The sequence below is a fragment of the Nematolebias whitei genome, chromosome 13 (genome assembly GCF_014905685.2).
Source record: "Nematolebias whitei isolate Nwh7 chromosome 13, NemWhi1, whole genome shotgun sequence".
Lineage (NCBI taxonomy): Eukaryota > Metazoa > Chordata > Actinopteri > Cyprinodontiformes > Rivulidae > Nematolebias > Nematolebias whitei.
Genome location: NC_056510.1, coordinates 3,733,562 through 3,746,165, shown reverse-complemented (window position 1 = coordinate 3,746,165; position 12,604 = coordinate 3,733,562). Strand labels below are relative to the sequence as shown.

Sequence of the window (12,604 nt, the reverse complement as noted above, 5' to 3'; positions counted from 1 at the left end):
GACTTGTTTTATTGACAGATTGTGATAATAATGTGGCTGCGAGTCTCTGTTCTCCATCACGTCCTGATCGACGTTCAGGACAAACGACTTCCCTTTCAGTCCATGTTCTTCTAGAACAGATGAATCCACCACATTGGTCTCCGTACATCATCTTCTCTGAGCAGTTTCACTCTTCACATAACAATCCGCGTCGTGTCCTCTTTGCTTCTGTTCTGCAGACTGTTGCACGATGCAGGCAGACGACGTGATCCTAACGGTTCCCATCATTTCAGTTCCCTCGTTGTGCTGGAAGCTGCACGTTTGTTTCATCTGTTTTAAGATTCGATGTCGGCGTGCAGCTTGTGTTCGTACCACATGATGTAACTTGTTCCGTTTTGGATTTGAAGAGCCTTCAGGCTGAGGTTGAAGTTTGAGATGAGTGATTCGAGGTGTAAACCAGCTGCTTCCTGGTCTTTAGGAACAAGGTGCAGCTTCTTCAGGTTGATTGTTCCTGAGGTCAGCCGTCACTTCACACACGAAGCTCATCCAGTTGATCTGCAGAGACGAGTGAAAGTGGTTTGAACTACTGCGTTTGTGTTTTATGTCGACTTTATTATTGCACTGGAATCAAGAAGCAAATTGTGATGTTTTTTTTTGTTTTATTTAATTACCACATTTGTGCTGTATTAACTCGTACTCTGTTTAAACCAGTGTTTCCCCAAAGATGTCTGATATTTATATTTAAATTCGGTCGTACGAACTCTGGGCGTTAACACCTTGATGGTGTTAATAATGTTTATTTTAGTCATAAATTTAGTTAATCTTCTTACCAGTTTAACTGAAAGACATCTCCTTGTGCAAACAACTTATTAATCTAACCAGGTTGAGTCAGGTCCTCTGGACGGGTTCTTTTTTTGTTGAAACGTTTCATCCTTTATCCGAAGGACTTCTTCAGTCTGCGGAGCTGCAACAAACTCGGCACCTTCTCATGGTGGATCAACCAGTTTGTTGTTGACATCCAGAAATTGTTAATCACGATTAAGAGGAGGATCATCAGCCTAACGACTGATAGTTAGTGCCCTGATGGCCGCTTGCTATTCACAGATTTCTATTTGTAACGGCTGCACGACAGAGAAGTTCCTGGGTTCAATCCTGTTTGGACCCGGGGTCTTTCTGAATGGAGTTTGCATGTTCTCCTCGTGTTTGTGTGCGTTTTCTTCAGCTTCTCTAGTTTCCTCCCACAGAACAAAGACATGCATGTTGGTTTTCCTTCAGGCCTCCCTTACAAGAGATCTGCGATTTGTCTGGTTAAATAAAGGTTAAATTAAAAATGGGGCTGAGTGGCGCTTGTAAAAACGGCATTTTAAGAGGGGGACAGTTGAACACGGAGGCCTCCGCCCCGTTTAACGATGGACGGTTTCACCACATCGAGAGGAGCCAGCTGATCTGGTAAGGATGCTTCCTGGGCACCTTCCTAGGGAGGTAACGGAGGAGACCCAGGACACGCTGGAGAGACATCTCATTTGTCCTGGGAACACGTTGAAGTCCTCCCAGAAGAGCTGGAAGAGGAGGCTGTGGAAAGAGATGTCTGGACCTCCCTGCTCAAGATGCTGCCCCCGAGACCCGAGTCCAGAACGAGATGAAGGAAGGATGGATGGATTCTCTTCTTCACAAAGATGGCTTCCTTTAGTCAAACCAGCGTTCCTCTCCATCAAGGATGTGCACATCTTCATGTCTGGCCTAAGTCCTGGCCTGATGTTCTGTTAAACCTCTTCCAGTTTCTATTCATCGTAAGAACATCCTGTCTTTTGTTTTGAACAGTCCAGCTGCAGTCAAATGCTTCAAGCTGATTATTACTCATAAAAAAAGATGCTCTTTACTTGACTCTTGCTGGATTTGCTTTAAAATGAACTCGAAGCTGGAGGTCTAGTTATCAAGAACACTAACTATAAATGACATTTTCACTTGAACAGCTCATCTGCCTTTGTGACAAAACTACGGAAGAGGATTAGGGTTGGTACAAAAGAACCTGTTTATTTGGTAACAACTGGTTTTAGATAATTCTCAAAGAAAGAATTTTAATAGAAATTTTTCAAGTCAACATGAAGTCAATGGGGAAACTGGAACAAACGGTTCAGACTAAATTAATTGCTTAAAATCAACCACTTTGTCTACACAACTGGGACCAGTTATATTCTCATTAGATGGATTAAAACAATACGTAGTGTTTAAACTGCACTTCATTTGAAAGAAAAGCATAAAAAATACAAAACTGTCCTTTAGTTGACCATAAAACAAAAGAAAATGTCTCTGAGGCATCAGTTCATGAAACAAAAAGCTGGAGCATGTAGACATACCCAGGAGTGCTGGGCTTTAAAAAGCACAAAGTGTTGCAGATGTTAAGGTTTGAACTTGAGGGCGAACTCCTCCAGCGCCGCCAGCAGCTTCTCCTCCTCCTGTGGCGTGGAGCGGGACAAGGCGAGGGGCAGGTGGGTCGCAACCGGTGTGCGATCTGAAAGACGCCAAACCATAAACACCTTCAGGAAGCAGATTACAGAAACCACGGCAAACTTTTCCTTTGCATCAGATGTTTGCAGTTTATCACCAGGACTAAAACGGTGAACTGCATCAATATCCAAACATCACAACCACCAGAACAGGAAGAACATCATCAAAGGAACGTGTATTTGCGCTCACCATGCACCATAATTCTCAGTTCTTTTACTGTTATATTAAAATGATCCTTTATGTAATCAGTCTTCACGTGATTGGTCAGTAAAGGGACAGCAAGAGATAATTCTATTATCCTCAAGGTGTTTTAATTTGAGCCAGATCCTGCTGGATCCAGGAACTTGCTTATTTTGACAGGGTGCATTCTGGTAACCGTTTGCTTGGATTCAGTCATTCTCAGGTTTGCTAATAATAAAGTTATGAACAAATATGACTGCCTTGAACAAATAAAACCTATTTTGGACATGTAATCTGAAAATAATTACAAAAACACTGATTTTAAACAACAGCCACTTATGAGCTTCCTAATATCACATCAGAGCTGCCCCTTCAAGTAAACATTTCCACTTCTAACCTTAAAAAAATCTCTGCCCCTAAAATTAGTCATGGGCGATTTAATTAAAAACACACAAAATATAATTAAACAGAACAAAAATATAATTAAACAGCACAACTAAATCAGTTTTACAGTTTTAAGTGAGTCATTTTACAAAATTTTGACTATTAAAAATATGAGAGAAATGTCTGATGGGTAATTGTGTTTTGTAGCTACATCATGTATCAAAACAATGGTGCCAATTTGTCAAAATAACAGCAATCAAAAATGTTGAAGAGACAGTCCAATTTACTTTCATTAAAAAAAGTTCTCATTGTACAGCAAAAAAAGAATTGAAGCACATGCAGGCAGTTGCAATGGCTATGGAGCGTGCTCTATTCACACAAGGAGAGCTGTTGGTCAGGCTACTTCTTGGTGCTCTCTAAAATAGTTATTGAATCAAGTGTTTACAAATGTAGGTAAATTTAGATGTTTAACAACCATTAAAATACACTAGAATGCAAGAAATGCATCTATTTTATTCAAAAATTTCTATAAATAAAGGTTAGTCTCATTTGAGACTAACCTTTATAAATAGCTTGTATAAATAAAGTTTAAATAAAAAGATAAAAAAGTTATTAATTCCTGTTTTTACCAATTTCATTTTAAGCCATAAAAAAATCTTTCCCTAACTAGAATTAACAGGACATCTTGTGTTCCTCTGCTGTAATGCATTATTGTAAACGGTCCCTGTGCACGCCTGAGGTTTCTCCAGGTTCTCTGGTTTCCTCCCACAGACCAGAAATATACACGTTAGTTCGAATTGTCCCCAAGTGAGAGAGTGATTGGTCGTTTGTCTCCATGTGTCCCTATGGACTGGAGACACGTCCAGGATGTCCCCCACCTCTTGCACAGTGATGTAGACACTAGCTCCACGTGACCCAGACAAAAATGGATATGTGTGTAACACGGTGCACACCTTGTACCGCCCTCTGTGACCACAGTCTAAAGTTGTGGAAACACAAGTTCACTCATTTGTTTCTGACCCTGGAAGAAGAGTCCGCTCGGATGTTTAATGGCAGCGGCGGACGCAGCGAGCCACACCACGGTGTCGGCCCCCATGGCCTCCGTCCTCAGCCTGGACTGCATCTTAGCGTGGAACGAAGGCATGGACGACTGCACCGCTGCAGGAAGGAAAACAACTCGTTACATTTTACCAGAAAACAACATTTTCTGCCACAAATCGATTCTTATTCTTTACAAAGAATAAAAAGATGTTGTATCTTTAATGATATGAAGCAGCACGATGATGTCGCCCATCGCCGATGGATTTGAACAGCGAATGTTTCTAATTTTGGAGATGAGTGTTTTTCTGAACAGGATTAAAACCTGGCAACCCAATTTGAGATAAGGAACTTTCTTACACCCAGATGCAGCCACATACCCAGATGGAAGTCAACACATTGCTTATTTTTCCAAGTTGACCAACTCACAAGGTTTACAAATATCATTTATGGTGGCAGCCATCTTAGATTTTGACCTGGCAACCCAATTTTCAGATGGAGACCTTTCTTTTGCCTTAGATGTGGCCACACACCAAAATGGAAGTTGCTTATTTGTCAAATTTTCCAGCTCACAACCTGTACAGACGGATGGATTATAAATAAATGAAAACGCTGTGAGGGTTTTGTTCGTTCACCTGGAGTGTCGGCCCAGCCGGGGTGCATGGAGGAGAAGTGGATCTCTTTGTGCTGAGAGGCCCATCTCTCTGTGAGGACCACCTGTTGTCTCTAAAGAAACACCAGCACAGGTTTGTCACGTCACAGGATTAACAGTCGACGTCAAAGTGCAGCTGTGGACTTTACTTTATTCTGAGCGTACGCCGTGGTGCCGTCAAACGTCCCCTTCTCAAACTGCAGGTCGTCCACGTTGAGCTTCTGAGTGAGCATGCCGCCCGACGACACGGTGATCTGAGGCATGAAGAAAACAGTTTGAAACTTTTTACCGTTTCACTGACTTGATTTTATTTTGTTGAAACTAAACCCACCACTCTCGGGTCTTCAGCCTTCTTCAGAGCAGGAATCAGAGCCGTCGTTAGGATGTACGTACCTGAAAGTAAAGTTAGTTGTTTTATATACCATATGAAAGTTGGCACATTGTTCATTTTTGAAGTTATCCAGGTTTTCAAATATACAAATATGGCAGAAGCCATCTTGGATTTTGACATGGAAACCTGATTTTTGATAATTATCTCTCTTATGTCTACTCTAGATACAACCACACCAAAATGGAAGTCGGCACATTGATATTTATTCAAGTTATCCAGCTCACAAGAGGGATGGACATGTTTGGTGGCAGCCATCTTGGATTTTGACGTGGCAACCCGATTTGTTGATCGGCTATTTTGAATTCCCTCTCTTTGCTCCACAACAGGCGACAAAAATACTGAAGTGTTCTTAAATAAATAAAATCACAGAAGTTTAAGAAGCTTAGGAATGAGATCATCAGAGGTCCAGCACAGGTTGAAGAACTGGGAGATAAAGTTAGAGAGGACACACTGAGATGGTTTGGACATGTCCAGAGGAGGGACAGTGGGTATATTGGTAGAAGGATGTTAGAAATGCAGCTGCCAGGAAAAAGACAAAGAGGAGATGTATGGATGCAGTTGGAGAGGACATGGAGGGAGATGGAGCAAAGACAAAGATGGAGGAGGATGACTCGCTGTGGAGACACCTGAAGAGGGAAAAGGTGAAAAAAGAATAACAACAACAAGAACAACAAAAAGAAGAAAAACAACAAAAAGAACAAGAACATCAAGAACAACAAAAAACAATAACATCAAAAAGAAGAACAAGAACAACAAAGAACAACGAGAAGAACAACAAAAAAACAAGAAGAAGAACAACAACAAAACGAACACAAGAACAACAAGAAGAACAACAAAAAGAACAAGAACATCAAGAACAACAAAAAACAATAACATCAAAAAGAAGAACAAGAACAACAACAAAAACAACAACAACAAAAAGAACAAGAACAGCAAAAAGAACAAGAACAAGAACAACAAAACGAACACAAGAACAACAAGAACAACAACAAAAAGAACAAGAACAAGAAGATGAACAACAAAAAGAACAAGAACAAGAAGATGAACAACAAAAAGAACAAGAAGTTGAAGTCTATGCTGTTATAGATTTCAAAGAGAACTCTGAAGTGGCTAAAACTGGAATCAGCAGGTTTTCATTTCTTAAATTTTTTTTTTTTTAAATAAATTTAGAAAAATGGTGCGTCTGCGGCTGTAATCAATGCTTTTCTAATCATTTCCTTCACATTAAACTAAATGTTCTAATATTTTGTGGAACACCTGGAACGTGTGTAAACACTTGACTCTTTAAACTGCAAACGATTTATTAGCATTCACACGTTGTGTCTAAAAGTGAGGTAATCTGAATTGTACAGAACTGTTTTTTCTCGTACCGAGCGTATTTGTGGCGAAGTTCTTCTCCAAGCCCTCCTCCGTGAGCTCTCTCTGGTTGACCATGCAGCCTGCATTGTTGATCTGTGACGCAGAACAAACGAGGTGAAACTCCTGCGGTGAAGAACTCCGTCGTCTCTGCAGACACCTACCAGCACGTGCACCACGTTGTTCTGAGAGAAGCTCTGCGCAAACTCCCACACTTGTCTCGCACTCGACATGTCGACGATGTGGACGTGAACGTTCTGGGAACAGAAGAGACGGTTTTAATGTAGACGTCTGCATTTCCACCTTTTCTTACAGGGATCTGATAAGTCGTGATGTTTTACACGATGGGTTCTCTGCTGTAAGAGGAGAGGAATTTTGTTTACAAGATAAACAAACAAACAAGTCCTTATCAGGAAGTGGACGTGCGGACAACTGTATTTCAGCATTTAGTCCGAGAGAGAAAAGTTCACCCTGGTTTAATTCTGGGCTTTAACGCATCACATCTTAGTCAAAACGATCCGATCTTTACCAGGTTCTAAAGTGGAAAAGTCAAAAACTGAGTCCTCCCTCGCTGCTTCCACAGGATTTAAGCCAGGCACCGCTAAATAAACGCACGTGATTAACTCAGTGTGACCATCTCTTTAAAATCAGTTTTGTTGCTCTCTAGCATAAAGGGCTGCGTTACCTCAATGCCAAAACGGAAAGACATCAGCAATGAGCTTACAGAAGCAACTACTGTTGCCTGTAGATCTCACAACTGGAATAAGGCAGTTTTCAAACAAAACGGAGTCCATTACTCTACAGACAGAAACAATGTTCACAAGTGAAAATACTTTAGATAGCTGCCACTCATCCCAGATGTGGACATTCCAACAAATTCACCCCAAGGTCAGACCATGCAACGCTCAGAGAACAAGCAAAACAAAAACTAGTTTCCATCTCTAAAGGCCTCAGGTAGCAGGTTAAATACTAAACTCATGGCAGGACTATTTACCCATAATGCACAGCATCGTGTCTGGTAAACACAAAACAGTACATCAAGAATCCAGCTGTCAGCACGGCGGTGGAAGGGTGATAATGTGGGCTTGGAGCTTACGAGGGCTGTGCAGAAACAAATGCCCACAAACCTCAATGAACTGAAACAATGTAAAGAAGAGTGGACTAAAACTCGTCCACAACCATTTCAGACATTAAAGGTGATATATGATAAAAACTACTTCAACATCTTGCTATGAAACGATTCCACAAGCTGCAAAATGCTGTGGTGGCTTAATTTTGGATTTTTCCACATTAGCTGTGTTTCTGTTTAATCAACGGTGACGGGGTGGAATCTGTTCTTGATTAAAAAAAGAAAACTTTCAGAACCTGGTTAAGACCATTTTATTTTTAATCAATTTATTATTCGTATCTAACGAGCTTCATGCCACCAAAACGTTTAGCTTCGTCACACGTGGGCACCCATTACACGTCTCTCTTGTGGGGTGGGTCCTCGTGACTCAATGAGACTACCTGTATAAACAAAAGGTTAAAACAACAATAATAAAAATCTGAACAGAACAGATCGCAGATAGCAATCAATGACTTCCTCGTAGGCTACTGTATTTATTTATGTATTTATTTTACCAGCCGTCTTACTGGCACTGCTCATCAAAAACATTCACTGTACGTATTTGTGTGTTACCGGTACGCATTTAATTTAAGGTTAAACTAATCTTTCTGTGCAAATATCTCATGTTACAACGTGGACACACATGGCTTATATTGTATATGTACTTTTTTTTTTTTTATTCAGCAGGTGTGCTCAATAGTCTGGAAATTACGGTAAGTATCATTGACCTTTCATTGGCTGGCACAAAGTCTAAGTATATAAGGGTATATTTGTTTAAACAAAAGTTTTATTTAAATTCTAAAACAGTCATTTAACTGGTTCTTCCAGGATCACATCCAAGATAAAGTGCAGTTTGTATCAAAATCTGCAAACTGGGAACTAAACAGCTCCAACACCTCATGCCTGGTTGAAGAGTGAACCCACCAGGCTTGTTTGAGCTGAGCCGGGACAACATCTTTTATTATTTAAGTCACACGCTCTATAAAAAAAAGAGCCTCACGTGACATCATGAGGCAGTTTCGCCCACGATGTGACATAATCATCCCAGTTGAGTTGGGTCCAGAGGTGTGCTCCTGTCAATAACACATTTTTGAAGTTACAGATTAACAAAGAGGAGCGGACTGTTTCACGTTAGTTTGATAATACCAAATAAGGGTTTCAACAACACGTGTAAATAGTTTGTTGACAAATGTCACCCAGCAGAAGTGTTTTTAATCAGATTTTATGTTTGACCAGAAAACATGCATGTTTGGTTAACTGGTAACTAATTGTCCCTTAGCTGTGAGTGAGTGTGAACGGTTGTCTCCACGTGTCCCACCTCATTTTTACTCCACGTCACAATCTCAACTCGAGCGGCTTCTGCTCGTCCCTGGTTTCGACAAACCATGTGAACAGTTCCCCCTGCAGAACCAGATCAGAAACTCGTCAGTGGAATAACTCGGCAAACTGAGAAGAAACAACAACTGGCAGCTGGTGTCGTTTTCTCAAAATGACTCCTGCTGGTCTTGTGATTCAAGTATAACAAAAGCCACATCATGGCCACCGCTGCTGACCAAAAGTCATCGCCAAAATGCTGCACAACTAAAATCCCCCTCACACCCACATCACATGCTTCAGATCATTCTTGTCATACTTTTGGTGCCGGCATGCTGGGGTCATTTATGGACTAAGGAGAAAATGTATATAACATATTTATTCAAACCCTCACCCACCTCTCATGGCGATCTCCTGGGCTGCAGATTTCCCTATCCCACTGTTGGCTCCCGTAATGATGAAGGACCTTCCACTCAAGTTTACATCTAGGTCAGCAGGAGCAAAACGCTTCGCTGCAGCTTCATAGCCACTTCTGTTAGGATTTTTAAAAAAAAGAACGGTCATTTACACTTTTATGAGCAGACGAGGAGAAAAGAAGGGACAGAGGAGGAGATGCAGGTTAAACAAGGGAGGAATATCAAAACAGACACAAATGCATTGCGTCACAACTTAAAATAGATATTTTGCATATTACAAAATGTTTGCAACGTACATTTCAGCATCAGTGTTAAAGTTCTAATTAGTTACGTTTAATTGATTTTATCAAACCTGTTCCTACAGCTGAGAATAAATAAATTAAAGGAAGAATGAGTATCTAAACATTATGGTCTTTTACTGTGGGTTGTAAAATCTGGCTTTGAAAATGTACTTGAAAAAAACAAACGTAATCGTTCAACTTGAAAATATTGCACTTCTAATGTGCAAATGTATCTGTATGATGGAGCCCCAATGCTTTAAGCTAAAACACATCACTGTTTACTGCTACATTTGTTGTTTACCTGGTCTAATTACATCACCGCCACAGTGACGTAACTTTACATTGTTAACTTGGTATTCACAAAACACGTTGCGTAAATGTTGAGTAAGTAATAAAAACACGCCGTTTGACCACTAAACCCTGAAAAACAACATGTCTCCACTTACTTTGTGTACTCCTGGAGTCCCTTCACGAACCAAACCGCGTTCCTGTAAATGGACATTTTCTCTGACGTGCAGCTGCCGTGGGTCAAACAGAAACAGGACGGTGGATTTACGAGCGGAATCGCTGGTGTATGTTTTAAGACCAGAACGGGCGAGGAGTCACGTGGTCTGCAACCGGAAGTGTATTTTATAACGAAATATTTACAGCACCCCTGGCGGATATTTCATCGCATCATTGTTAGTGTTGAGGATTAAAAGTATTTAATCTCTCGGATGGATGAATTGTTTCAGCCTGTTCAACAAACCATAAACACACAAACATGAACACGTCATGTATGAACACTCAAATATAAAGATTCGCGGCTGTTTGTCAGTTGTCAGGATGGCCGAGTGGTCTAAGGCGCCAGACTCAAGGTGAATCCTTCCCGGATCGACGGGGCTTCTGGTCTCCGAATGGAGGCGTGGGTTCGAATCCCACTTCTGACAATACTTTTTGAATCTTTCAATTTCACTTTTATAAATTTTGTGCACCAAATAAAACAACTTCCTTGAACCGTGAATCGACTCATCAGGTTGTGCGCGGACATATTTTTACACGAACGTTTTCTTACTGGTTGAACGTTACATATCATTATCGCGTTTTCAAGACTTATGAACTTTCCCTGTGCTACTTATTTTTAGAACTATTCAGGTAATCCACGCCGTGATTACAAACTACTGAAAACTCATATATTTCATATATTAGCTGGTAAAACTACTAATGTCGAGAGACCAGGCGGAGTTGTCAGGATGGCCGAGCGGTCTAAGGCGCCAGACTCAAGGTTAAACCTTCCCCATACTCGGGTATTCTGGTCTCCCATGGAGGCGTGGGTTCGAATCCCACTTCTGACAGCAACATTTTGCGGAAATGACAAGCATGAAAGCACTTTTTATATAAAGAACACTGCATGTTTATTTTTTTTCAAGACGGACTTATTCAGGTAAAAACTTGAATGGCCATAAAAATTCACAATCAGCATATGAACAGTGACAGAGCTAGACTTTTATACTAGGGGTGGCCAAGGCTTGTTCAGGGTGGCACAAACAAAAAAGAAAACTATTATACATTACATTTTTTTGATGGCACAGTCGCATTTTAATTCGATGTCTTAAAAAAAAAAAACAACCTCAAAAATCACAAGGTGAACGTTGAGCCTTGTTAGAACGATCAATGTTTCAGTTTGTCCACCAGATGTCCCCACGTGTCTGTTAAATTGTTCTTAACTCAGAACATTGCAAACAGTTGTGGCTTTATATAACAATTCAGTGATTTGTAAATTACAGCTTTCTTCATCACTGATAGGTTCTCTCATCCCCATCACAACTGCTTGACAGACCTCAACTCTGCATTACTCGTTTACTCTAATCATTCATTTTCAATGGTGCATGAAGTGACCTGTCAGTTACCTGGGGTGGCAGGTGGGGTGGCCAACAGGTTCCAGGGGAGCCACCCTCATTGCTCCACCTCTGTTTGTGAGTAAAACACATGGTCATGCTGTAAAGTGTCTTCCTTGTCTCAACTTTACTGTATTGTAGTGGTTTTAGAGCCTCAGTGTGCAACTTTCCAATTTGTTCCGGGAGAAAACCCAAATTCTGGAGATGCTTTGAGCATCACGTGAAGCCAACATTTTTATTTTCCCTGCAGAATGAGCCTCACCTTGACTTCCACAAGTCTTGTTGCGATCATCCAACATCTGCACTGCCAGAGGTTTCTAAAAAGTTTGTGCAGCCTGATTTCCTCAGCCATGGTTGTTTCAGCGTAAAGACCAAACATGATCTTGTTTTTGTTGCTTTGGTGATGTAACGAGAGTACAGAACTTTAAAGATGGGCATGAATGGAAAAAATGTACAAAGTACCAATTTTAGTCACTAGAAGACAGTGTTTTACAAGAAGTGATAGCATGAAGGAGATTTAACAGGTGGTCTAAGACTTGCTGGGTCTAAAATCACATCTTACAGATCATAAAAATCAATCAAAATATTTTTTACTTTTCAAAAACCACATCTTTATAAAACATAATTTAATATAAATTGTTTGAGATCTAGATCAATGTTTAGACACATGTTTCCCAATTTAGTTTCATGTTTCGATTTTAGAGATTGTGGAGTTTTGTGTGAAATTGTTTTCCCATGTAACATAAAATAAAAATAAATTATTTGTATGTTTTACATCAACAAGACAGCAGGGACGAACATATCGCGAAGGACCAGCAGTAACCGATGGTGAGGATGAGTCAGGGATCGATGTTGGAAGAACTGGAGAGTGCGACTGAATAAACTTAGAATTCAATGAAATTCAGACTAACCACAACTCAAAATATCTAATAACAGTGAACAAATAACAAGATTTATGTTGTAAACATGGAAACCACAGAAACCAAACAACAAAGAAACTCCAGTAATAAAATGATTTATTGCCTCTTTTTGAATCAAATGATCTGTAAAGTGAACCGTGTGGACTCGGTACAGATGTTCCTGTGCGACCCGAAAAGGAAGACGCAGGTAAAGATGATGG

At 40.5% G+C, this 12,604-nt stretch overlaps 2 protein-coding genes and 2 non-coding genes across 4 annotated transcripts in view; 3 read left to right on the top strand and 1 right to left on the bottom strand.

Moving 5' to 3' along the window:
- Window positions 1–12,604, top strand: part of LOC119419771 (WD repeat and FYVE domain-containing protein 2) — a 64,143-nt gene that overhangs the window by 19,093 nt on the left and 32,446 nt on the right. The gene's annotated exons all lie outside the window — the stretch shown is intronic.
- On the bottom strand, window positions 2,294–10,216 carry dhrs12 (dehydrogenase/reductase (SDR family) member 12). Its single transcript, XM_037686239.1, has 10 exons — window positions 10,054–10,216; window positions 9,309–9,442; window positions 8,915–8,997; window positions 6,653–6,745; window positions 6,503–6,584; window positions 5,073–5,134; window positions 4,891–4,995; window positions 4,725–4,815; window positions 4,072–4,209; window positions 2,294–2,491 (listed from the first exon to the last, which is right to left on the bottom strand). Exons 1-10 carry the CDS (start codon window positions 10,107–10,109, stop codon window positions 2,379–2,381), a joined length of 957 nt encoding a protein of 318 aa, XP_037542167.1. The 5' UTR covers window positions 10,110–10,216; the 3' UTR covers window positions 2,294–2,378.
- Window positions 10,427–10,536, top strand: trnal-caa. Its single transcript has 2 exons — window positions 10,427–10,464; window positions 10,491–10,536. It is a non-coding gene; the product is annotated as a tRNA-Leu (tRNA).
- Window positions 10,834–10,941, top strand: trnal-caa. Its single transcript has 2 exons — window positions 10,834–10,871; window positions 10,897–10,941. It is a non-coding gene; the product is annotated as a tRNA-Leu (tRNA).